The 27965-nt window shown below is 36.2% G+C and overlaps 4 protein-coding genes across 6 annotated transcripts in view; all 4 read left to right on the top strand.

The window, feature by feature from the left end:
- The first annotated feature begins 9071 nt into the window (after window positions 1-9071).
- LOC140159628 (retinol-binding protein 1-like) lies at window positions 9072-9473 on the top strand. Its single transcript, XM_072183122.1, has one exon. The coding sequence runs from the start codon at window positions 9072-9074 to the stop codon at window positions 9471-9473; it is 402 nt and encodes a 133-aa protein (XP_072039223.1).
- A 3624-nt stretch (window positions 9474-13097) lies between these two features.
- Window positions 13098-13493, top strand: LOC140159627 (fatty acid-binding protein, liver-like). The gene has a single exon (XM_072183121.1). It carries the CDS (start codon window positions 13098-13100, stop codon window positions 13491-13493), a length of 396 nt encoding a protein of 131 aa, XP_072039222.1.
- A 3605-nt stretch (window positions 13494-17098) lies between these two features.
- LOC140159626 (fatty acid-binding protein, liver-like) lies at window positions 17099-17494 on the top strand. Its single transcript, XM_072183120.1, has one exon. The coding sequence runs from the start codon at window positions 17099-17101 to the stop codon at window positions 17492-17494; it is 396 nt and encodes a 131-aa protein (XP_072039221.1).
- Window positions 17495-21245: 3751 nt separating this feature from the next.
- The window catches only part of LOC140159280 (uncharacterized), a 70085-nt gene continuing 63365 nt past the window's right edge, over window positions 21246-27965 (top strand). Inside the window, exons 1-2 of one of the 3 annotated variants that reach the window (XM_072182697.1) lie at window positions 21246-21406; window positions 27721-27891. In XM_072182697.1, the coding sequence (XP_072038798.1) occupies window positions 21319-21406; window positions 27721-27891 (259 nt within the window). In that variant the 5' untranslated portion in view covers window positions 21246-21318. The remainder of the gene's footprint in view (window positions 21407-27720; window positions 27892-27965) is intronic. The other 2 variants (XM_072182696.1, XM_072182695.1) reach the window with 2 other exon arrangements.

Raw genomic sequence — 27965 nt, 5'->3', positions numbered from 1 at the left:
TGAACCAAGTTTAATTTCTTTTCTAGATTATCAGTGTTCCCATTTTGTTTTGGAAATCATTTATTACTAAGTCTGAAGTATAAATACCCCCCCCCGTTCCAGTGGTAACATTTACGATCTTTTTTGCGTAGGCCTACTGAATATTCAGCAAAACGGCTTCATGCAGATTAACAATGTCTATTAACCTTAAAATCCATTTTGAGCCTTTTTGAGTATTTTTGGACGCAAATCTAGACTTTGCAGGCGCCTACTCGGCCAATAAAGTGTTTTTTCCAATATTTTTTCATGGGGATGACTTTTTGTAATCTTTGTTTATCATCATGATTGAAATAGAACACATTTTGTGAAGCGCATCTCTTATTTTGTGCGAAGAATGTAAAAGGAACGCGTTCATAACGACGGCCGTTATAAGGTGTCAGAAGTTTTCAAAATCCACATTTATTACTCTTTAAGTAAACTAGAAAAGTTTGAAGCTCAACACCGAAGATTTCATGTCTCTGCGACATTCCGTTCAAGAGAAATGATGTTTTAAAGATCAGTGCCGAAATGCCGAAAATCGAATATTTCGACTTTTCCTCCAATATGCGAAAGTTTATACAAAACTCACAAACTTAGTGACAGACGACAATTTGAGCACGTCTTTGAACCAAGTTTAATTTCTTTTCTAGATTATCAGTGTTCCCATTTTGTTTTGGAAATCATTTATTACTAAGTCTGAAGTATAAATACCCCCCCGTTCCAGTGGTAACATTTACGATCTTTTGCGTAGGCCTACTGAATATTCAGCAAAACGGCTTCATGCAGATTAACAATGTCTATTAACCTTAAAATCCATTTTTGAGCCTTTTTGAGTATTTTTGGACGCAAATCTAGACTTTGCAGGCGCCTACTCGGCCAATAAAGTGTTTTTTCCAATATTTTTTCATGGGGATGACTTTTTGTAATCTTTGTTTATCATCATGATTGAAATAGAACACATTTTGTGAAGCGCATCTCTTATTTTGTGCGAAGAATGTAAAAGGAACGCGTTCATAACGACGGCCGTTATAAGGTGTCAGAAGTTTTCAAAATCCACATTTATTACTCTTTAAGTAAACTAGAAAAAGTTTGAAGCTCAACACCGAAGATTTCATGTCTCTGCGACATTCCGTTCAAGAGAAATGATGTTTTAAAGATCAGTGCCGAAATGCCGAAAATCGAATATTTCGACTTTTCCTCCAATATGCGAAAGTTTATACAAAACTCACAAACTTAGTGACAGACGACAATTTGAGCACGTCTTTGAACCAAGTTTAATTTCTTTTCTAGATTATCAGTGTTCCCATTTTGTTTTGGAAATCATTTATTACTAAGTCTGAAGTATAAATACCCCCCGTTCCAGTGGTAACATTTACGATCTTTTGCGTAGGCCTACTGAATATTCAGCAAAACGGCTTCATGCAGATTAACAATGTCTATTAACCTTAAAATCCATTTTTGAGCCTTTTTGAGTATTTTTGGACGCAAATCTAGACTTTGCAGGCGCCTACTCGGCCAATAAAGTGTTTTTTCCAATATTTTTTTCATGGGGATGACTTTTTGTAATCTTTGTTTATCATCATGATTGAAATAGAACACATTTTGTGAAGCGCATCTCTTATTTTGTGCGAAGAATGTAAAAGGAACGCGTTCATAACGACGGCCGTTACAAGGTGTCAGAAGTTTTCAAAATCCACATTTATTACTCTTTAAGTAAACTAGAAAAAGTTTGAAGCTCAACACCGAAGATTTCATGTCTCTGCGACATTCCGTTCAAGAGAAATGATGTTTTAAAGATCAGTGCCGAAATGCCGAAAATCGAATATTTCGACTTTTCCTCCAATATGCGAAAGTTTATACAAAACTCACAAACTTAGTGACAGACGACAATTTGAGCACGTCTTTGAACCAAGTTTAATTTCTTTTCTAGATTATCAGTGTTCCCATTTTGTTTTGGAAATCATTTATTACTAAGTCTGAAGTATAAATACCCCCCCGTTCCAGTGGTAACATTTACGATCTTTTGCGTAGGCCTACTGAATATTCAGCAAAACGGCTTCATGCAGATTAACAATGTCTATTAACCTTAAAATCCATTTTGAGCCTTTTTGAGTATTTTTGGACGCAAATCTAGACTTTGCAGGCGCCTACTCGGCCAATAAAGTGTTTTTTCCAATATTTTTTCATGGGGATGACTTTTTGTAATCTTTGTTTATCATCATGATTGAAATAGAACACATTTTGTGAAGCGCATCTCTTATTTTGTGCGAAGAATGTAAAAGGAACGCGTTCATAACGACGGCCGTTATAAGGTGTCAGAAGTTTTCAAAATCCACATTTATTACTCTTTAAGTAAACTAGAAAAAGTTTGAAGCTCAACACCGAAGATTTCATGTCTCTGCGACATTCCGTTCAAGAGAAATGATGTTTTAAAGATCAGTGCCGAAATGCCGAAAATCGAATATTTCGACTTTTCCTCCAATATGCGAAAGTTTATACAAAACTCACAAACTTAGTGACAGACGACAATTTGAGCACGTCTTTGAACCAAGTTTAATTTCTTTTCTAGATTATCAGTGTTCCCATTTTGTTTTGGAAATCATTTATTACTAAGTCTGAAGTATAAATACCCCCCCCGTTCCAGTGGTAACATTTACGATCTTTTTGCGTAGGCCTACTGAATATTCAGCAAAACGGCTTCATGCAGATTAACAATGTCTATTAACCTTAAAATCCATTTTTGAGCCTTTTTGAGTATTTTTGGACGCAAATCTAGACTTTGCAGGCGCCTACTCGGCCAATAAAGTGTTTTTTCCAATATTTTTTCATGGGGATGACTTTTGGGAAGCTTTGTTTATCATCATGAGCGAAATAGAACACACTTGGTGAAGCGCATCTCTTATTTTGTGCGAAGAATGTAAAAGGAACGCGTTCATCACGACGGCCGTTATAAGGTGTCATAAGTTTTCAAAATCCACATTTATTACTCTTTAAGTAAACTAGAAAAGTTTGAAGCTCAACACCGAAGATTTCATGTCTCTGCGACATTCCGTTCAAGAGAAATGATGTTTTAAAGATCAGTGCCGAAATGCCGAAAATCGAATATTTCGACTTTTCCTCCAATATGCGAAAGTTTATACAAAACTCACAAACTTAGTGACAGACGACAATTTGAGCACGTCTTTGAACCAAGTTTAATTTCTTTTCTAGATTATCAGTGTTCCCATTTTGTTTTGGAAATCATTTATTACTAAGTCTGAAGTATAAATACCCCCCCCCGTTCCAGTGGTAACATTTACGATCTTTTTGCGTAGGCCTACTGAATATTCAGCAAAACGGCTTCATGCAGATTAACAATGTCTATTAACCTTAAAATCCATTTTGAGCCTTTTTGAGTATTTTTGGACGCAAATCTAGACTTTGCAGGCGCCTACTCGGCCAATAAAGTGTTTTTTCCAATATTTTTTCATGGGGATGACTTTTTGTAATCTTTGTTTATCATCATGATTGAAATAGAACACATTTTGTGAAGCGCATCTCTTATTTTGTGCGAAGAATGTAAAAGGAACGCGTTCATAACGACGGCCGTTATAAGGTGTCAGAAGTTTTCAAAATCCACATTTATTACTCTTTAAGTAAACTAGAAAAAGTTTGAAGTTCAACACCGAAGATTTCATGTCTCTGCGACATTCCGTTCAAGAGAAATGATGTTTTAAAGATCAGTGCCGAAATGCCGAAAATCGAATATTTCGACTTTTCCTCCAATATGCGAAAGTTTATACAAAACTCACAAACTTAGTGACAGACGACAATTTGAGCACGTCTTTGAACCAAGTTTAATTTCTTTTCTAGATTATCAGTGTTCCCATTTTGTTTTGGAAATCATTTATTACTAAGTCTGAAGTATAAATACCCCCCCCCCGTTCCAGTGGTAACATTTACGATCTTTTTGCGTAGGCCTACTGAATATTCAGCAAAACGGCTTCATGCAGATTAACAATGTCTATTAACCTTAAAATCCATTTTTGAGCCTTTTTGAGTATTTTTGGACGCAAATCTAGACTTTGCAGGCGCCTACTCGGCCAATAAAGTGTTTTTTCCAATATTTTTCATGGGGATGACTTTTTGTAATCTTTGTTTATCATCATGATTGAAATAGAACACATTTTGTGAAGCGCATCTCTTATTTTGTGCGAAGAATGTAAAAGGAACGCGTTCATAACGACGGCCGTTATAAGGTGTCAGAAGTTTTCAAAATCCACATTTATTACTCTTTAAGTAAACTAGAAAAAGTTTGAAGCTCAACACCGAAGATTTCATGTCTCTGCGACATTCCGTTCAAGAGAAATGATGTTTTAAAGATCAGTGCCGAAATGCCGAAAATCGAATATTTCGACTTTTCCTCCAATATGCGAAAGTTTATACAAAACTCACAAACTTAGTGACAGACGACAATTTGAGCACGTCTTTGAACCAAGTTTAATTTCTTTTCTAGATTATCAGTGTTCCCATTTTGTTTTGGAAATCATTTATTACTAAGTCTGAAGTATAAATACCCCCCCGTTCCAGTGGTAACATTTACGATGTTTTTGCGTAGGCCTACCGACTACTCAGCAAAACGGCTTCATGCAGATTAACAATGTCTATTAACCTTAAAATCCATTTTTGAGCCTTTTTGAGTATTTTTGGACGCAAATCTAGACTTTGCAGGCGCCTACTCGGCCAATAAAGTGTTTTTTCCAATATTTTTTCATGGGGATGACTTTTTGTAATCTTTGTTTATCATCATGATTGAAATAGAACACATTTTGTGAAGCGCATCTCTTATTTTGTGCGAAGAATGTAAAAGGAACGCGTTCATAACGACGGCCGTTACAAGGTGTCAGAAGTTTTCAAAATCCACATTTATTACTCTTTAAGTAAACTAGAAAAAGTTTGAAGCTCAACACCGAAGATTTCATGTCTCTGCGACATTCCGTTCAAGAGAAATGATGTTTTAAAGATCAGTGCCGAAATGCCGAAAATCGAATATTTCGACTTTTCCTCCAATATGCGAAAGTTTATACAAAACTCACAAACTTAGTGACAGACGACAATTTGAGCACGTCTTTGAACCAAGTTTAATTTCTTTTCTAGATTATCAGTGTTCCCATTTTGTTTTGGAAATCATTTATTACTAAGTCTGAAGTATAAATACCCCCCCCCGTTCCAGTGGTAACATTTACGATCTTTTGCGTAGGCCTACTGAATATTCAGCAAAACGGCTTCATGCAGATTAACAATGTCTATTAACCTTAAAATCCATTTTTGAGCCTTTTTGAGTATTTTTGGACGCAAATCTAGACTTTGCAGGCGCCTACTCGGCCAATAAAGTGTTTTTTCCAATATTTTTTCATGGGGATGACTTTTTGTAATCTTTGTTTATCATCATGATTGAAATAGAACACATTTTGTGAAGCGCATCTCTTATTTTGTGCGAAGAATGTAAAAGGAACGCGTTCATAACGACGGCCGTTACAAGGGGGCGCAGCACTAATTCAGCGTCCCATAGGATAACGTGTGAATTCGGCCTACTTCAAGCGCCATTTCTGGCGTCCCTGCAATACTTGGCAAAATAAATTTGGTATCAAATTAAAGCTCTGTTTCTCTAGATTCCAAAACTTTTGTCGGCATATATCGATGACCATTGACTTTTTTTCGCTATTTTGCGGTGCAAAAAAAATAGCTAAAAATATACTAAACTCACCACTCACATTTCAAAATCGGGTTTCTCTTAATCCGCCACAGAGAATTGCTTTTGAGATCAATTGTCCAGTTTTTTTTTGTATTTTATCATTAAAGACACTTGTCGAATTCATATGAGCCAATATTGAGTGATATAAAGTGAACATGTCGGTAGATATGGTCGCTACAATCTCATATTCACTATGGACTATATTAGCCGAATTTCGTTGTTACATAAAATGCGGAGTGATTTAGTGTTGCGCCCTCTTATAAGGTGTCAGAAGTTTTCAAAATCCACATTTATTACTCTTTAAGTAAACTAGAAAAAGTTTGAAGCTCAACACCGAAGATTTCATGTCTCTGCGACATTCCGTTCAAGAGAAATGATGTTTTAAAGATCAGTGCCGAAATGCCGAAAATCGAATATTTCGACTTTTCCTCCAATATGCGAAAGTTTATACAAAACTCACAAACTTAGTGACAGACGACAATTTGAGCACGTCTTTGAACCAAGTTTAATTTCTTTTCTAGATTATCAGTGTTCTCATTTTGTTTTGGAAATCATTTATTACTAAGTCTGAAGTATAAATACCCCCCCGTTCCAGTGGTAACATTTACGATCTTTTTGCGTAGGCCTACTGAATATTCAGCAAAACGGCTTCATGCAGATTAACAATGTCTATTAACCTTAAAATCCATTTTTGAGCCTTTTTGAGTATTTTTGGACGCAAATCTAGACTTTGCAGGCGCCTACTCGGCCAATAAAGTGTTTTTTCCAATATTTTTTCATGGGGATGACTTTTTGTAATCTTTGTTTATCATCATGATTGAAATAGAACACATTTTGTGAAGCGCATCTCTTATTTTGTGCTAAGAATGTAAAAGGAACGCGTTCATAACGACGGCCGTTACAAGGGGCGCAGCACTAATTCAGCGTCCCATAGGATAACGTGTGAATTCGGCCTACTTCAAGCGCCATTTCTGGCGTCCCTGCAATACTTGGCAAAATAAATTTGGTATCAAATTAAAGCTCTGTTTCTCTAGATTCCAAAACTTTTGTCGGCATATATCGATGACCATTGACTTTTTTTCGCTATTTTGCGGTGCAAAAAAATAGCTAAAAATATACTAAACTCACCACTCACATTTCAAAATCGGGTTTTCTCTTAATCCGCCACAGAGAATTGCTTTTGAGATCAATTGTCCAGTTTTTTCTGCATGTTATCATTAAAGACACTTGTCGAATTCATATGAGCCAATATTGAGTGATATAAAGTGAACATGTCGGTAGATATGGTCGCTACAATCTCATATTCACTATGGACTATATTAGCCGAATTTCGTTGTTACATAAAATGCGGAGTGATTTAGTGTTGCGCCCTCTTAATGTTGGCTTACCGCGCGTATGCCTATGTATGTTGGGGTGGGTGTGTAAGTGACTGACTGATTCTCTGAGACAGTGGCGGATCCAGGAATTTGGGAAGGGGGGCACACTCGGAAGTTTTTTGCCACCACCTTTTTGAATGACCACGAAGCACCATTGTGTCGGGCGCCGTGCAGCCGGCTGTGTCCCCTCAGAATTGGAAACTGGGTCAAAGCAAAGGTCTTGAAGCCATTTCGGGGGGATCATTGGGTGTAAGCTGATGAAAAGGGGGGGGGTTATTGGGTGACAGATTTGCAAAATAATTAACTTTTCAGATGGAATGTTAAAATATATAGCCAACAGAGTCGTTCAACTGTTCAGTATAGCCCGAAAAGATTAAATGATAGGGGAGTGGGTGAGCCCACTTTAGTGGAACTTGAAAGTCCACATTTTGGAAATTCTGCGACCCCAGCAAATAAATCCTGGCTATAATGTAGGCCTAGCTATTAACACGGGCTCGCTTAAAATGTTTTGCTGCAACTTTTAAACATGTTGCTTATACCATTATAACCCGAAATTGAAACGTTTTCTGGCAACCTCTTTCACATTAATGTTTTATGTTTGTTGGGATAAAATTAATATCAACCATTTTGTCACGAGCTGTTTCAAAGAAATCTGAGGGATTGAGTGAGTAACAACATTATCACAGGTCTGGATATTCACTTAAAGTTATTTAGCTTCTTTAATATGACAGGAGCTAACATATGATTATCAAGCTAACATGGTCATTACTATACTGGATGAATAATCTACACCAAGACACCATGACTATCATCATCACCGTTTATCATGTTTACTAACCACTCCCGTGTACTAACCGCTCCCGTTTACTCAACTAGCGGGGACCCGCGCGAAGCGCGGGTCTCCCGCTAGTTATACATAAATGATAATAAATACAGCATAAATATATTCCAATTTATTTTCTCCAAACTAAATAGCAACGTAACAAGAAAAAGGCAGTTTCCAGGTTATTGCCTAGGCGCATTAATAAATACTAGTCTGGTTCTGTTTGGGAAATATGTGCCTGTTCATGACCGTGACAGAAAACCTCAGGGGAAAAATGTCAAGTGAAAACGCACATTTGTTTAGGGCAGAGCAAGCGTAAATGATAAAGTTTTAAATATTTTTCTTATCTTCAATTCTATGTATACACTAAGCGATTTTCCTGCTTTTTAAACCCAATGTTATGATATTCTAAAGCTATAACATGTTACAGTATAGTGTCAGAGTTTAGTCACAGGACTATAGTGTTAATGATAATATAATAGTTTTGACTATTTGACACAAATATCTCAATTTTGATGGGAAGAAAAGGAAGATGAGATTAGCAATGTTTAAAAACATGTACCTTTTGGCTATTAGACCAAAGTCCCTTTAAATAACCTGATATTAGCTAACACGCGCCAAAGTCATTTAGCATAATCACGAACTCTCCCCAAGCATTACAAGTAGACTAGGCGAATATTTAATGAATGCTTTTTAGCGCAAAGCATAAGCTAGCATAGAGACACGTACATTATACTGCTCTTAAGATTCTCTACGGCAACTAGATATTGCCTTTGGTGATTAAATTAATACACTCTGATTAAAACACCGAACTGCTAATAAGGGATTAATTAATCGAGGAGTTAATAATTTCCACCATTTAATTTCATCTCGGGTAATGCTGCTACTAGGCTTAAGGAGTCACTGAAGGGACCTTCTCCGCCGGAGCATTAAAAATTGGTATCATACACTTTGATCCCGGACTTCGATAATCACATACTGTTTAGTCTTTCTGTTACAATCATCAGGTGGATTTAAGTCTAGTTCGTCTGCATATTTAAACAAAAGATTACAGCAGGTACAGCAAGACTTATCGGTGTATCATCAACAGCAGTTGTTGCAGCGTCCTCCGTCCTCCATCATGCCTGTGAATTTTGGCGGCAAATGGACTCTTATGGCAACTAACAACTATGAGCATTTTCTCACTGATATGAAAGTACCTGAAGCCGTTCAAAAGGAGCTCTTAAAGAAAACTAACTTGGAGATCGTCCACGAAGGGGATACCATTAAATATAGGCGCGAAAGAGGTGATGCTATATTTGAAATTGATATTAATATCGGTCAGGAATACACGGAGTTAACATATGGACACAGTGAAGTACGGATATGTAAATGGGAAGGCGATAAACTGGTAATTAAAGCAGTAGACGGCAAGGGAAATTGGGCATCTTGTATAGAATTTGTTGATGACCAACTAGTTGCAACGGACACAAGTCCTAGAGGAATATCCGGAAAGCGTATATTTCAGAGAGTTACGACCTGAATGCAATGATATTATATAGCCTAGCTACATGTCACAATGGGTCATCATTTCCGATAATTGTTGTTTTCCCATTTTATTCAATTTTTTGCCGAAATGAACTTGTTCAATGTATCATCAATGTTGCATATTTTACACGGAATGTCATATTTAGAGACTATTTAGCATGACTTCTTATGCTCAAATGAGATACCTGATGTATCACAAAGACAGTTTTCATTGAAGTAATGGCATGACGGTCGTTATCTTGAGCATAGACGACAGTACGTATACCGCAACATATTTCCCGCGATCTCTATCAAAGTAACATGTGTAAAATTATTTAGAGAAGCGGATGACTAATAATCATATCATATTTATGGAATGATTCGTTCTTATGTTTTTAGATACATATTGGCAAATTAATAAACAACTAGTATTTATCTGCGATAATTAAGAGTGCCATACACACAAACAGCACATTCAGGTGTTTAACATTGACGACCCCTGTAAAGTGGCCAACTACACGAAATAAATAAAGCAGATTAAAGGAAGATGGTTCGCTTTCATTATACGCTATATCCACATTGGTTGAATGACCATGATCCCCACTCCTACCTATGGTGTTCCATCCAGTTGTTTCTTTGGAAGGTCCTGTAGAATAATATGGGACTATTGAGAGCTATTAAATGGGTTAACCCACTTCTGACACAGTTTGGCTAATACAAAATCCAAACAAAAAATCCCCAGCCCTAATATTATTATGTAGGGGTCAATGAAACAAGTGTGCAATATCCATTTATTAGGAGACAAAAATCTATGATCGGTTTGAAAAATCCGTGAAAAATCTAGGATCCAACAGTCACAGATTTCTCACGTTTCACGGAAAAATGTCTCTTAATGATTCAATTTCAAGTTTGATGGAGAGGAGAAAAAGTGGGATTATGTTGACCGGACCATATTCCTTTAAACGTGGCTGTAAGGTGATTCTCCCTCTCATTAACCACGATATGCAATGAATATGGATCGTTGATAGCGATAACAGATGTGAGTAAGAAAAGGTATATAATGTATGGGGTCGATGTAGAATCAAAAATAATGTGTCTGAGACAGTAAAAACAATAAAAATAATGGGCGAGTCGTAACTGGATCCATTCTTTAAACGTTTTTTTTTTTTAAATCAGCAACCTTTTATTTCAATTTTTACCGCCAAAATAGTGCGATTTCAAGATAATGCGTAATTGCGTATGCGTATCACAGAATTAATTCATGATGCGTATTCACAGCGAAAGTTACAAAATTGTACGCGTAACCTTGTGTAAACACTCTGCTTAGAATATGCACGCTTTACTGCGTTCCAGACGCAACAAGGGCACATAGACGCTCACGTGATTCGTTTGGACAAATTACAGGGCGTAATTTTTAATAATGGACAGTGTTGGTAATAGAATAGTCAATAGTATTTATTCCATTACCTCCACGACCCATTATTCAAAATCGCGCACTGTGATTTGTTGCAACGTGTCACGTGAAATACCTTTAATTACAATATAATGGCCAGGGCAACGAACTTCATATTTTTTTTCGCACAACAAAGCGAGATGCAATATAAGCACCGTAACACATTCTACGCAAAGCATTACGCTTGGTTACGCATACAATTTTTTTAGCAATTTTCGCTGTCACTTTACGCTTTGGCTACGCGTACGCACGCTCCACCTCGAAGTGAACAACTCCAAATATTTGGGCAGAAGAAGTGATATTCCTTCATTAAATCGCACTATTTTGTGAAAATAAAGGGTGCAGCATTATCCGTTACAACCAAAATGTCCTTGTCAATAGTAAAAACGTTTAAATATAAATGGGTCCGGCTGCCGGCGCCTCACCCATTATTTACGTTTACTGCTTCGGGCACATTGGGTGTAAAGGATAATACATTACCCTTTATTTCTTAAATAAATCATTGTTATCAATGAATGGTGCTGCTTTAATGTCGTTGAAGCCATTTTTTACTGGACACGATAAACCTTTGGCCTTATCCTTCATTTAATTAATTAATATTGAATTTTTGTATATAGGTACTTTCATCATTCTCCAAGTTCATGAGGGACATTTAGTTCCTTTATTGGAGAGCTTAATTTATCCACACCATTTCTTATTATCAGTGGTTCAAATTTTGATTTTACTTAAAATCAAGACATTTTTGAACAAAAATAATATTTTTCAAAAGTTAGGTGAATCTATACTCTCCAAATATTATTCTAATCTGTGACTTCATCTTTCAACGAAAGTTACTGTCACGTGATCGTATTTATCATATTATAATGCTTGTAACTGTTTCAGTGAGAAAGACGAAGTAAAACTGATTACATTACGTAATCGATATTATCATTTATCACAAGAAATGCAACATACGGTCGTATATCCCCCTAACTTGTTAACTAATGTAATAAAAAAACCATAGACATGTGGCAACCTACTAACATAAGAGGATGCAATGTCGCAGTGGAAGAACCACGCTTTTTAATAAACATCAAAACTATTGGGTAGTATAACAATCTGTTTGCTACACTACGCCGTATTAATGCATGCTCTCTTCGTTTTTCTTCAATCAATGCCGACAGTGTATTAAAAAACAAATAGCTAATAAATCACCGTTACGGTATTATGTAATGGTGTCTGACTTTCATTTCTTTTGCATAAATTGTGTATTAGCATTAGTACGACTATTATTATGGCACCATTTTAACATAGTTAACTTTTGTAACCATCTGTTCCACTTTCCGATTCCATTAGCTTCAGGAGATTGCCCTGTTCAACGAGCGGCTTGATGTAGTTTCTCCAGAAATTGTCAGCATTAACATATTAATATTGATAATAATAATATATATTATTATTATTATTATTATTATTATTATTATTATTATTATTATTATTATTATTATTATTATTATTATTATTATTATTATTATTATTATTATTATTATTATTATTATTATTATTATTATCATCATCATCATCATCAACATTATTCATAATGATTCAGTTCAGGGCCCAACAAAGGCGATACCAATGCAGTCTTTCCTGTCGCTGGTCTTCCTCTATATGGAATTTTTGATATAGATGTTTGTAATTAACTGTTTTCACACAGGCGCCAGACCACAGATTCCAAGATATCCAGTAAATGCTAGTCATATAATGATTAAAGGAAAGACTAAAGGTTGTGGGTCGCAGCACACAGGAATTATATATTCTAGTCAACGTAATAAATGCAGGCGCATGCCAATTGACCTGGGAATAATTACATCAGGTTTGATGTGTAGCGTATATTTATGAACTGAATCATTAATCGTATCCCATCTGCATAATATTCCAATTATCCCATCAGTCAGCAATACGCGCAACCACCTTCTTGTGCATATTGTTAAAGAGCTATCAGTATTTTGGATTATTGTATCTTCGTCTTCAAGTTGTTATTGAATTCGAGTTGGAAATTGCAACCACTACAACCACTAGAAACTACAACCACGCCCACGTGACTATTGCCAATTATTTGCACTATTTATAGACACAAATTCGTGCGCGATTACTACGGGTTTTTACAAAAATTGTGTATTTCATAAATATATTGTAAACACAAATATCATCATGCCTGTGAATTTTGGAGGTAAATGGATTCTAGCGGAGACCGATAATTACGAGCAGTTTATCATAGACATGAATGTACCAGAACCGATGCGTAAAATGCTAATGGCGAAAGCGGAGCTGGAGATCGTCCACGATGGAAATACCGTTAAGTACAGACGAAAAAAGGGCGACGATGTACTGGAATTGGTGTTTACAATTGGTGAAAAATTCACTGAAAATGCTTATGGCTATAAAGAAGTTCGTGTATGCAATTGGGAAGGCGACAAGATGGTGGCAAATGCTGCTGAAGGGGAGAGTCATTGGACATCTACGGTAGAAATAATTGGTGGTAGATTGGTGGCAACTGATGTTAGCGCAGGAGGAGTTTTGGGTAAACGCATCTTTGACAGAGTGTAACGATAATTGACGATAATTGACAGTATGATATGATATGTGATATTTGAAAATACTTATGTGATGTAGTGTTTAGTATCTTACAGCTAAGAAGCGCACACCTTAAACATTCCACAATAGACCGTCGCAGCCAGGGTCAGCTCCCCGAGTTTCGTTAGACAATTAGCAGTAAATTCCAAATAAAATGCTTTATTTGACATTTTAAGAGAGTCATACACAAATAACACATTCAGGTGATTAACATTGACCCCCCTGTAAAGTAGCAAACCACAGAAATAACGAAGCAGCTTAAAGGAGGATGCGTCATTAAATGTTATTTCCATATTTGTTGAACAACCTGGATTGAACTCCTACCTGGTGTTTCATCCAGGTGTTTCATTGGAAGGTCCCGTAGAATAATGTGAGAATAGGTGGGGTTAACCTGCATTTTTGATGATGTTAATTGCCAACCGATCGGACGATTTTTCTTTAAACATGGCTGTAATGTCATGATTCTCTCTCTTTAATCACGATACGCCCTGACAATGAATCATTTCATAGCGATACCACATGCGCGTAATGAGAGGTATATTCGATGTATGAATCTAAGTTAATAGTCTATAGTGTTTAATAAATCATCGCTTTCAATGCATGGTGCTACTTTAATGTTGTTGAAGCCATTTTTACTGGACTTAATTTTGTTAAACCCTTGACCTTATCTCTCAATTGGTTAACATTACTTGATATATTCCATGACGGTACTTTCAACATTCTTCAGTTGATGAGGGAAATTTAGATCATTTTATTGCTGTGCTTAATTGAGCCACATTCGAATTGTGCGTCAAATGGTCAAATTGTGAATTTACTTCCATTTTTCACACTGCAAATAGTCTCCTGAACAATCAGACCAAGCCATTGCCAGCTCATAGCGACTAACTAAGAGACTTGGGTGAAATTAAGTTTGCGCAGACTAGTCTACAAGAGAGTAGACTAAGATTGGTATAATCCGTGATGAGGTTAAGTCAAATTGTAACAATGATTGATACTTCGAGTTTCAATAAACACAATGAATTCAATGTCTCATTCATCCTCGATCCTCAGCCAACTCATGAAACATAATCTAGACATAAATTTACTTGCTCTGACAAGCATAAATGCTTCTTTACAAACAGGGGTTTACAGGCCTGTCAGCTGCTTCAATTTTACTGCAAAACGGATTGAGAATGCGCTGATTTGCAGCTTGTTGATCACACGTAGGAACAAGCCCAGTGCAGTCCGATTATCGCCCCAAACATAACACGTCCTGAAAGCGCTTCGATCAAAGTGAGTGACGACGTCGTCAGTGAGATTGATTCTAGGGGAGCTGTCTTAGTTTGTGGTGCTAATAGATCTAAGTTCCGGTTTTGACACTAAAGATCACACATTCTACTAAATCACCTGCAGAACCGTTTTGCCATTATTGGTTCTGTCCTGGAATGGCTCAGTCTTGTATGAAAGGTTGGAGTTACGAAGTCAGTATCAATGGTAGCTAATTGTTGCCTCTCTGGCCCCATCTCAATGGATTTTGGTTTGCCGCAAGGCTCTGTTCTGGGACCGTTGCTTTTTTCCCGCTTATACGGTTCCCAATCGATAAATCATCCAGAAACGTGGTATCAACTGTCATATTTATGCAGAAGACTGTCAGTCATATATGTGTTTTTCAACCCCCGGACTCCTGTTGACATGCAAAAGACTCTAGACAATATTCGAAGCTACATTTCTGCAATTAGAGAATGGATGGCTATTTACAGCGTAACGATGCAAAACCTGAATTATTTTGTTACTGGCTCTACCTACAACTTGAGACAGCTATGCATTACACTTGAAATGGGTTTATCTATAAAGTTCATCTACGATCAATCTTGGCATCTAATTCGATAGTACAAATATCACTCACATCTCATATCGACAGTCTTCATCGCTCGATACTTTATCACATCAAGAACAGGAGAATCCGAAGATGTATTGATTCTGACACATGCCACCATGTTGTCCGTGCGTTTACCCTGTCATGATTTGATTATTGCAATGCGCTTTTCACTCACCTGTTATCCAAGAACATGAGTCGCTTGCAATGCTTACAGAACAACACAGCTCGGGGCATATGCCTTAGATCGCCAGACTGAAGCTGCACCATGAATTACAAAACTGCACTGGCTTACTGTAGCACAAATATTACTAAGATCTTGTGTATAAGGCATTAAATATCAAATCACCTATTGTTGTCTTAATATGTACCTGGTCGCCCTCAAAGTTCGTCAAATGATCCCTCATCTCTTGTAATTTATATACAACTATGTTGCTGGAGAACGCAGATTTCCTGTTAATGTTGATAAAGCCTGGAATAAGTTACCACAACACATCAGAGGTGCAACATCCACAAACACTTTCAAGAAACTGTTAAAAACTTATTCATTCTGTAAATTTGTTAGTTAGTTTGTTCTTGTTTTGTAAACGTAATGTTGCCTTGCGGCTAATCATTACGTAATTTTTGTATGTATGTAAATATTTAAAATCAAACATATGTGAAAAAAGGGCTTATTGTCAAAAGGTTACTGAACCTGTACTCTCCAAAATAAACAGATAAATGTGTTATAACATTCCAACGAGAATTACCGTTATTGTGATCGTGTTTATGAAATTTAATGTATGTAACTGTTTCAGTCAAGAGGTTGAAGTGAAATTGTATACATTAAACGATATTTATCATACAGGCTATATCAAAATGAATTGTAGTCATCAGCAGTTTCTAATGTTTTAAAAAACCAATAACGCCACCTTCTCACTTCCAGAAGATCTAATGTTACAGGTGCACGAAGCAGGCTTTCAATAGATCAAAACTGATGAGTACCAATTTGTTTGATACAGCATAAATATGCCTTTCTAAAAACTAACGATACGCATAATTGATCTTTTCGTTTCCCTTTAAACTTCGGTGTATTAAAAACCAATAATTAACTACCGTATAACTATTATGCAATAGTGTCTGATTTTTATTTCTTGACAATTTGACTGACTTATCCTTTACTTTATAAAGCGATTCCCATAATTTTTTTAAATAATTTTCTTACTCTTTTGGCGGAATAACTGATTGTGCCTTTAACTGTGTGATTAATATCGATATATAACACAGGCGCAAACAGAGGCGCCAAGCCACAGATTCCGTGAAACCCAGCAAATGATAATTATGCAATGATTGAATTTTAAAGATTTTGAGTAGCTCTACGCAAGATTTATGTATAGTGTAGTCAACTAAGGCAGGCGCATGGCAATTGACCTGGGAATAATTTACATCAGTTTTGATGAGTATCGTATATTTATGAACTGAATCATTGGCGTGTCCCATCTGCATACAGTCCAGATAATTATCCTGTCAGTGATACTTGCAACCACCTTATTGTGTTGACGAACAGCTAGCAGTATTGTGGATTATCGTATCTTCGTCCTTCGTCAGTAGTCACTCAGTTATTTGTTCGTTTGAATTCGTCTGAGAAACTGCTAAAACCCCGCCCAGTTGACTATTACCAATCATTTATACTACGGTTTATTTGTAATAAGTGTGTACTTCATAACTTCATTGTAAAAATATCATGGCTGTGAATTTGGGAGGTAAATGGATTCTAGCGGAGACCGATAATTACGAGCAGTTTATGATAGACATAAATGTACCAGAACCGATGCGTAAAATACTAATGGCGAAAGCGGAGCTGGAGATCGTCCACGAAGGAAATATCATTAAGTATAGACGAAGAAGAGGCGATGATATATTGGAATTGGTGTTTACAATTGGTGAAAAATTCAAGGAAAATGCTTATGGCTATAAAGAGATTCGTGTATGCACTTGGGAAGGTGACAAGTTGGTGGCTAAAACTGCTGAAGGGAAGAGTCATTGGACATCTACGGTTGAAATCATTGGTGGTAGATTGGTGGCGACTGATGTAAGCGCAGGAGGAGTGTCGGGTAAACGTACCTTTGACCGAGTGTAACGTTATTTGTTGATGACGGTATGATTGATGATAGTTGAAACTAATCATGTGATGTAATATTTTATGAACTGACGTCCGCAAAAGGATCATGGGGACAGTGAACACCAAGGTTGCCGGGTTAAACATAAAGACAATCATATACATTAAAAAAACGATGGATTGATGTGATCCATCATGACAGACCCTAATGATCTGCAGATTCTAAGAATCCACGAAATCCAATTACAGAGAGAAGACGATGGACAATAAACTGTTCAAATGCATGTCATGCAAGCGATGGAAAGGTAGTGAGGAGTCTTAACGACGACAAATGTAATATAGGGTGTGCTTAGCGACATATAACGTGAAGTAACATCTACATAATAGAAAATAACGAATTATCAGCTTATGTAACAAAAACTCATCATTAACATTTTGAATCACTAAACTAAAACAAGATAGATTAATTGTAATATCGATTTAGACTTTAACGTGTTCTAGCTATGATCGCGTCATTTATACCTCTGCATTATTGCAACATCTATCCCTTGACCTTTTTACTTTAAAAGAGTAAGCGTTTGTAAAACATGAGAAGCTATTAATTAATATCCGATTATCATATTACTAGTGCAGCCATTCGTTCGTCCTGTATCGTGCATACAGATCAACTCAATAAACCACCGGTACTCTGAATTGATCGTCAGTGGTTTTAGATTTGAAAATCAAAAACATTTTGAAAAAACATGGGTTATTGTATTATTGAACTGTAATCTATTTATTTTGATCTGTGATATCATTTTCCAACGCGAATTACTGTTATGTGTACAATTGAATGCTTGTAAATGCTTTAGTGAAGAGTAAGTTGATTGCAACTAGCTGCACTCATCGGTTTCCAGTGATTATGGAAAGGACGGACACAACAGAATGCAACACAAGATCCATGTTATTTATAAACTAATGTAATAAAACCACATCAACTTGTGGCCATCTGCTCACGTAAGAGGATCCAATGTCGCGGGTGGAAGAACTACGCTTTTCAATAACTGTTACATCAATGACATGGTTATTCTCTCCCATAGTTGGGATCCGGTCATCAAGCAGGTTCTTCGGTGATTGACCTCGGATGACCTTAGGTCATCCACCTAGCTGAAGACCAAAGGTTTTGGTCGCAACGTCGGTGATAACATCTAACCAAAAAGTGATTTTTTGCTGCTTGACATGATTTAATTCAAATTTAATCTAATTTAAATTGCCTATTTCTAAATCAATATACTGACAAACTATACTCAAATCTTGATCACGTCACATTATGTCAAAAGACATGAAAAAGAGGTGAATGCTAAAGATGTGAGTAAAATGGTTATAATACGCATAATTGCTCTCATCAGAAACATATTTCCTTGTCAATTCCATATTACAAACCACATAATATCCTAGATATGTGGGTTTGCATCATATAAAATGATGATTATAACTCAAAAATACATCATTTGTAACATTAACAAGAGTGGATTGGATCAGATTACAAATATGCATTCTTTCTGAAATAATCCATTTTGTTAATGCACCTGTACCTAAGTGATGAAAGAACAAAATATATCATTTCATATCCTATATAGATACTATATTTCTAAAAAGCATGCATTACTTACTTTATTCCACTCAATTTGGGTGATTGAAAAAAAATCTATACCGTGGTGAGATTTGAAATAATCTCCCATATTTTACGCTGGTGGTGATGTTTTTAAGGATTTGTATTATCTCATAGGTTGGGGACCTGGGGGCACATGATAAATCTGAGATTCAATCTATACGATAATTTGATTCTCTCTAAAAAGATGCTCTTCCTCTCATGACAACGATTGTAAGCTGGGATATATTGCTGTGCTTGTGTGAATAGGTCAAGTACTAAAAATAATGTGTTTCTTGTCAGGACTTTTTTTTAATTGGTGAGAGAGGTCCTTATTATTTTCACATGTTTTAAAAACCTTTTCAAAGATGGCTGCTAAGTTTAAGACGGTCACCACATAATATTTTAAGAATGTTTAATGGTGTTGTGTAATGTATATGATACTATTATTGAAGACCGAATTACAAGAACTAGCCTAGTTTGCGTCTGACGCCAGGGTAAAGGCGCGACGTGATTGGTTGCTGATCTGCGTTGTACAGCATTTTTGGTCTGGTTGACAGGATGTCATACCCAAACTAGTCTTTTTAATTCGGTCTTCAATTATAAATAATGCCAAGGCTACGTGTTGCAATGGCGAAATTGAGATACAATAGTGTAACATTTTCTGACATGTCTGAGGAGGACGCCCTATTATTATTATTTTTAAATTAATTTTACACCATTGTAATGTATTTTATTAAGGGGTACTACACCTGCCCAATTTTGTGCCTATTTTTGCATTTTTCTCAAAATTATAGCGCATTGGTGACAAGTAAGATATGTATATTATAGGGGCAAGGACTACAACTACTGTACTGGAAATATTATTTCAACACAGACAACAGTTATGGAGTTACAGTCAAAAAGGAGGGAAAACCAATATTTGATCAATAAATCAATAACTACTTGCCTTGAGTTGCTGAATTTTCAGTGCAGTAGTTGTAGTCCTTGTCCCTATAATATACATATCTTACTTGTCACCAACGCGCTATAATTTTTGAGAAAAATGCAAAAATATGCACAAAATTAGCCAGGGGTGTAGTACCCCCTTAACTCACATACCATGCAAAAAATAAAGGTCTTTGGGCTTAGGTGCTGCATTTGTGACAAAAACCGGAGATTGTTAATAAAATGACGGAACACATTGTTTAATTCATATGATCGAAAGTATTGATCTTTTCTTCTTCCTGCTTCTTATCCTCAAACAAGTTAAAGATAGATTGGTGCAAAAACAGAGCAAGTATCATGAATAGCTAAATCAAAGCTTCCGTCCGTTTGGCAGGGCCGTGACATGCATATATGAAAGCCTTAATGTATCATTTTGGTAAACTTTTATTCTTTGCCAAATATTTATAAAAATATAAATATTTGTTAACTGTCGGCAAAGTTTTCGAGTCATTATAAAATAATAAACCAAACTAACTAGGCAAAAATAATGAAAGAAAACTCACCAGCTTAGTCGCTTAAGTGTGATGGGGTGTGATGTTCTATGGGGGATTTGGTTGATTCCAATTAGGTGTAAGTTGGGACATGATTAAACATTACAAATATGCCAAGCCAAGGTTTGAAAAAAAACACACCTCATTTTAAAAGATCTAAGGGTCGTCGGAAGAAATATTTGGTCCCAAAATGACAAATATTTGGCTTTTGTATGGTCTCTGCAGTAATGTACACCCCCACACCAACACGTGACCGGCAAACGAGGACAATTGGACATATCTAACTGAGGACCTTGTACGCCTGAAACTAATTTAGGCCCACTCCGTGGACACCCTTACAGGTTTAATCTAATCGAGACCTGACCCTATATTGGTATACGAGATATGGTTTTATATGCATTTTTACGTTGCTTGTAATATCCTCGAGTGAGGAAGGAATCGTGGACGTCAGCTGTTGGTGGGTGTTACTGTTATCGATATATATTTTCGGGTATATTTGTCCTCGTTTGCCGGCGTTTGTGTTTACTAATTCCACACACACCCCCACTTGATAATAATTTTCTTTAAATAAAATTATTCATGAACGACCCGGCCCGTCAGCGGTGTTCAGCTTCAGTAGTCATACACAAATATATACATACATAATACATACATAATAGTCAGCATATACCAGTGTAGGTTCAAGTTCAGTGTGAAAGCCAAGTTATCCTGACAAACATGATATTCGCGGATACAATATGATCATTTTTGGAACAACCATGAAAGCAATTCTAGCTTTTGTGGTTCTCCTAGGAGTTTATGTGGATATATCGATAGCTGTAACAAGTAAGTATATATTTTTCTTTTCACTAGTTTATTTTATGATTATATTTACTGATTTTATCGTAGAATCTGTCTGTACATGATACTGTACATGCAACCTCTTTTTTAGCGCGCACTGGTACAATTATTTCCATCCTTAAAAAGAAGGACAAAACAGGACGCAAACTATGGGATGTACTTATTTTGCCATATAAAAGTGCGTAAACTAATGTTATGAATGAATTTTTATTTCAACAATAAAAAACAAAAACAAAATACAATGAAATGACATAATACCCCATAGAACTCCATGTTACACAGCCAAAGGAGCCAGTGGGGTTTGTATCATTTATTCCGATCATTTTACCTTGTTTTTTCGGCTTAAATGGACGCTAAACCCTTCCCGGCAGTTATTACTGATACTATTTCGACATTTTGGTTAAAGATTAACAAACCTCAAACTTGACGGAAATCGTACACTATGGCTTTAAATTTACAAAATAAAACTTTTTTGCCAAAGGACTGACGTTTATGGTGCTTACCACTGGGCTGTTCTGTTGCAATCCACTATAGAAGACATGACCTTAAATTTGCACACAGGGAGTCTGAATGGGTGACTCCATTTTCAATCTACACCCCCTGTGTGGGAGATTAAGGTCATGTCTTTTACACGGGGTGTATGTATTGTATATGTATGTTAACATACATGCATACACCCCGTTTATGCCTGTTCACTGACACGTGAAGTACCCAACAATAAATGCCATCAGATAATAGAGTGTTTGCTCTTTACGGTTAACAACGCTAAATAATTTGTGCAACCAAGTATGGAGATATTAAGAATAACAATTTTTACAAATTCCCTTACGCAAAGTTGTAGTGTGCATAGGCGATAAAGAAAGAAAATGACATGACTGAGCACAGGGATCAAATTGTTATGTTATCTCTGTGTGTTGGTGGACTCGATTAATTAAAGAAAAAATAATAAAGAAATAGTGTTATATTTTTCTGGAATCAGAATAGTTTTATGACTAGACTTTACACGACAAGTTTTACTCGAAATGTGTATGTGCTTTTCTTTAATAAATCATGAGTGCGATATTGTTGTTCTGGTAATAAATTTTTGGTGGTATAAATTTTTGGTGGTATATAGACCACTTGACATGTGACATCATTGCCCGGCAGTATGCGCACGCATTATGGCACTTTCCATTGTTCTTTGCCCTACAGTGTGCGTGCGCATCGTAGTTTGCTCAGGGCAAGTGTATTTTAAATCTCCCACACATTTCATATAAACATCTCAAAAAAAGTAACTGACCCCCCTTAAATAATGACCATTATTCAAAAACGAGTGATTGTATTACAAATCTGTAAAATGCGTTGGTAGCAGAATTTATTTCTGCACATTTTGACACCTCATTTGTAGCAATTGACTAAATATTGACGTCACAGCGTACATTGAAATCAATGTAGCCTAAGATCTGAAAGTTGCAGTGAATTCTATTGATTTTGCATTCAGTGTAATGGAAGTAAATCTGTGTAATGATATCTGAGTGTTTTTGTATTGTAAAAATTTGTATGCAAGTGCAACTTTCAAATCTGGACCTCACTATGTTAAATTGACCGGTGTTTTATTGTTTTCTGGGTTATCGTAACAAATGAGATGTCAAAATGCGCAGAAATAAATTCTGCTTCCAACACATTTTTCAGATTTGCAATACAATAGCCCCCTTTTGAATAATGGCCATTGTTTAAGGGGGGTTAGTTACTTTTTTTGAGATGTTTAGTACAAGAAAGCCATTGAACAGTGAAGCGGTTCGTTCGAGCATATCGAAAGACCAATCCCTCGCCTTTGTTGATAAGCATTGATGTCAAGTGGTCATAAGCCTTGTTCACACAGTCGCACATAAACCACCACTTAATATCGGACTTAAATTGCGTCGGTAATATTATCGGATATAAGTGGTAGTGTGAATAAGCGTCGGATATAGTTATATGTGCTTTAAATCCGACAATTTAAAGCCGAAGATGACTGTCGTGTACACACAGTCGGGCTTAAATTACGTCGGTAATAGTATCGGATATAAGTGGCAGTGTGAATGGGCGTCGGAGGGCGTCGGATATAACTATATCCGACGTAATGTGGTTTGAATCCGACAATTTAAAGCCGAAGATGACCAGGGTTAAGAGCTGTTAAGACCGATCGAAACGTTACGTTTGAAACGTTACGACCGGTAATAGTAATTACGTGTGAACAGCACTATCGGGCTGTCGGATATAACTGTGAGTATATCACTCGCGCAAAAATAAAAAAACGGGTCCTAGATATTTTTATCTAGTTTTTAGAAATTAATACAAAAAAAATTTGGTCCAAGAATTTTTTTGTTACGATGCACGAAAAAGAAGTGGGCCAAAAACCGCTATTTTTGGCATTTTGGCCCAAATTTGACCTCACAGATGAACTTATCAGGTCTTTGCCATTCTAAATATGTATACTTTTATATACTTTAGACCAACAATGTAGAAGTTATGAGGCCCGAAAGTTTCCATAATTCCAGGGTTCAGACCAACCTTAAAGGTGCTGATTGGGATTTACTGCTCCATTAACGAAGATACTAAAGAAGTACTAGTTTAGTAAGATACGCGGCAGTTGCGGAGTAACTACTAAAGAAGTAAGCTACTAAACTAGTAAGTTACGCGGATTTGGTGCACTCGGCGGTAACTAGGGGATTGGTTTTATTTTTGCTGCTCTTCCTTCTGATATCAAATAATTTTGATTTTTTTAATATATAATACACATTTTTTTTGGCAAATGATTAAAAATGGATAGTTTTGATATTTAACAGTCCTCAAAGTAAACTTTATAAATCTAATGATATGTATTGAAAGTGTATGTAGCTGGGATGAAAAACCGACGAACAGTTGAAAATTTTGACCTTTCGTATTGAAGATATGGATTTTCCCCCCAAAACACCAAAAAAACCCTCTTTTTAGCAGCAAGACATCCCTCTAAGCTTTTAATCCGATAAGCTGATTATCTATTTGTTTTCATGAATTGGAAGACGTTCTTTGATGTATTACCCCAGCAAACACAAAAACGTTTTAAAAACGTTTTAAATAAGTTATATTTTGGCTTTTGGTTTAGGTAAAAACGTTTTAATAACATTAAAATGTCGGGTTATATAAAGGTCATGATAACGTTTTAAAACGTTTTGTATGAAAACACACTACAACAATATTTTAAATGTTTTCAAAAAATGTTATTGTAAACTATATTTGCAAACATTTTTGCCAAATATTGTCTGAATACTTAAATAACATTATGTTAAAATGTTTGAACCCAGCAAACACAGAAATGTTTTTAAAATGTTTTTTTCAAAACCTTGTAATAACATTTAAATGTCGGGTTATATAAAGGTCATGAAAACGTTTTAAAACGTTATTGAAAATATTTTGGGAAACATTTTTCGCAAAATATTTTTTCAACCCCAAAATAACATTCTGTTTAGAATGTTTTGTATCAAGTTTTCAAGAATGTTTTTGGAATGTTATTAAAACGTTTTTATACACTTTATATAACCCGACATTTAAACGTTTGCTGTAAAACATGTTTGTTTGCTGAGCAGTAGATTATCAAAAAATGTTTTTTAAGGTTATGAAAACGTTTTATACTCTTAATATACCCTTTATATAACCCGAGATTTAAACGTTTTCGGACAACCTTTAATAACCTTTTGCGAATGATGTCGAAAACGTTTTGTGTTTGCTGGGACTGAGCTCAATCATCTGAAATTACTGGAGCGTGAACCACCCAGTCTGGTGGCTCAGCATAGTATTTCATTAACAGAAGGTTTTCTCCAAATTCGTTTCCTAATGATCGCGTGAACAATTCAGCTTGCGGAATGAAGTTACTGGAACTTTAACGGCAACTTCAAAAATATCGATTCGATTTCTTGCTCAACTTCACTTCAACGCGAACGTCAGATTGGTTTCTGTACCAACAGCGTCTTGTTGTTTAAACTAGGGGAATTGTATCAATGGGTGATCAAAAGAAGGGTATGTAAAAGCGACTGCATCAAATTTCTCCCTTTTGTTTGCTGAAGTGGTTTGTTGGTAACACTTATTACAATAGGCGCTTAGTTTGAATAAACATGGATTACATCTCTTGGCGATGACCAATGCAATGGGAATTAGGCCTATGTTATGAGCTATACGCTAATATTATACTTCTAAACATGTTTCAATTAAATATTCTTGTGATATGCCTATATTATTGTCCCGGATTATTATAATAAAAGCTCAATTATTATTCCAGTAAACGTCAGCTTTGTCAATTTTATATTTCCATCAGGACACAAGCCCATTTTATCTGTTTGGTCTCCCTAACCCCCCCCCAACACCACCATCACCACCTCTCCATCTCATCCCCTCCCTCCATCTATTCATCTATCCTCACTTTCCCACTCCCCAGTGGCGTTGCCAGGAGTTTTCTTTTAGGAGGGCAAGGACTCCTCTTTGCATTCTGATCGAATTAAATATATCTCCCCGAATGATCCGCATTTTGTTCTTTAAAAACTCCCAGAATTTTGAATTTCAACCAACATATTCCTGGATGCTCCTTTTCTGACATTCTTATTTTTTGTAACAAATAGGCCTCCTCTTTTAATAATGAATAATTTGGTTGACATACAATACCCATAGGCCTATAATATGCGTATAATAGCATGGCACATGTTACACCAGCTTTCTGCTGAATTGGGGTACACAATGTAGGCCTAAATGAATAAAATAATAATTAAATAAAATACCTGAACAGTCCAAACATATTTGGTTATATAGAGGTGTAATTATAAGACACGCAACGTTGTAAAAAAATGTTCACAGTAGCTGCAATTCGCAGAAGTTCACTACACTGCTGGGTCCCGTAAAATCAGTCCATTTTACTGGAACTTAATCCCCTTGGCGTTGAAGTCAAGCCAAAAACTTGGTTCCGCAAGCTGATTTGGTGTACGTCATGAGCACACACAAATGTATATATCAAGTGTGACGTTTGGAACAAAATTTATTTTGATTTAATTCAATCAGTAATTTTTAGCATCATGTGGCATGTTTTTTACCCAAACCAAATTAGATTTCCAATAATTGGTCTATTAACTAGACAATACATAAGTGGTAATTATGTAGTCTATGAGGAAATATGCAAACCATTGTTTTAATTATGACGTATTTTCATCATAATTTACGGCACACTATAGATTCTGGCGTTAACTTTAACTTCAAGCGGCTTTAATGGCAGAGTGGTTTTGAATACATAATCCTCTATAATCCTCTAGACGTTAAAGTTAAAGTTAAAGTAACTCCATTTCGCAAGCTCTCTAATATTTATTTTAGTCAACCCTATAGTTTTTGACAATAAACCACTACATGTACAATGTACATTGAGAATGAGAGTAAAGTATTTAACATTGTTATTTTCAAATATAAATTTGGAACAATGAAAGGTGTGCGGGTGGGTGGGTGTGTGTGTGTGGGGGTGTGTGTGTGTGTGTGTTTCTTTGTTTTAAAGGAAGTCTGCGGCAATCAAACTCATATTGACCATAAAATAAAATAAAAAAACAGCCGTGTCTCAACACGGACGAAATTGTCCGGTGCAATGACACCCCAATAATACAATGAAGGCTGGCGACAGTTGAGCACAAATAACATGATGTAATTGTTCGGCGCGGGAATTTTGAATATCGCGTGTTGAGAGACGACTGTTTTTATTTATTCTTTTATGGGCAATATGAGTTTGTTTTAAATAAAACCATGTGATTCAATTATTTTCCTCCAATTATCAATTGCCAATTTGGCGCAAGGGGCTCATCGCGGACATGCAAGCTTGACCACGATTAGCAATTTCGACCGCGTGGATCGTTTTGATTTGCAACTCTTGAAAATGCACCAACTTTTCATATATACTAGTATACAATCTTTGTCAATTTAGATCTACTGAGATGCTGCACACGACCGTTACAATCATTGTCATAACAAGATGAGGTTCTGGTGTAGGACGGGCTACATAACTGCGAACTTTCTTTATTTGAGGTGTTTATTTCGTAACACTTGCGTCTTGACAATTCTATTTAGATGCTACAATATTTGCTCTAGCCATTTGGGTAATGAAAAAGGTCCAACTGATTCCAGTCTCTACAACACCACTACGGCAGTAGGTTAACTGTCCGTTTCTTGGAGAATTTGCATCTTCGAATGTTAAATATTTCATTAAGGATTTAAATTTTTAATCCCGCATTCTGTAATGCAGTTTACTAGCTTATTCTGTTCTACTTGTTTTATAGGTGACGTCGGCGACTGTCCATCTGGCTGGCACTTCAATCCAGCAAATCAATATTGCTATTATATTGACGGTAATGCTGAGTTACAGTATGATGAAGCACGTGACAAATGCGTAGCCGATGGCGGATTTCTAACCAGCATTCTAAGCCAAGATGAGCAAGACTTCCTCAACGGTAGGTTTGTACATCTACAATGACGACACCAGGATTTTTTCCGGGGGGGGGGATCAAAACTTGATAAACTTGAT

This window comes from Amphiura filiformis, chromosome 8 (assembly GCF_039555335.1).
Source record: "Amphiura filiformis chromosome 8, Afil_fr2py, whole genome shotgun sequence".
NCBI lineage: Eukaryota > Metazoa > Echinodermata > Ophiuroidea > Amphilepidida > Amphiuridae > Amphiura > Amphiura filiformis.
Note: the sequence above shows the minus strand (reverse complement) of the source record. Positions and strands in the feature narration are given on the sequence as shown.

Excerpts from the sequence above, each read along its gene's own strand:
- LOC140159628 (XM_072183122.1), top strand. The coding sequence starts at position 9,072 with ATGCCTGTGAATTTTGGCGGCAAATGGACTCTTATGGCAACTAACAAC.
- LOC140159627 (XM_072183121.1), top strand. The coding sequence starts at position 13,098 with ATGCCTGTGAATTTTGGAGGTAAATGGATTCTAGCGGAGACCGATAAT.
- LOC140159626 (XM_072183120.1), top strand. The coding sequence starts at position 17,099 with ATGGCTGTGAATTTGGGAGGTAAATGGATTCTAGCGGAGACCGATAAT.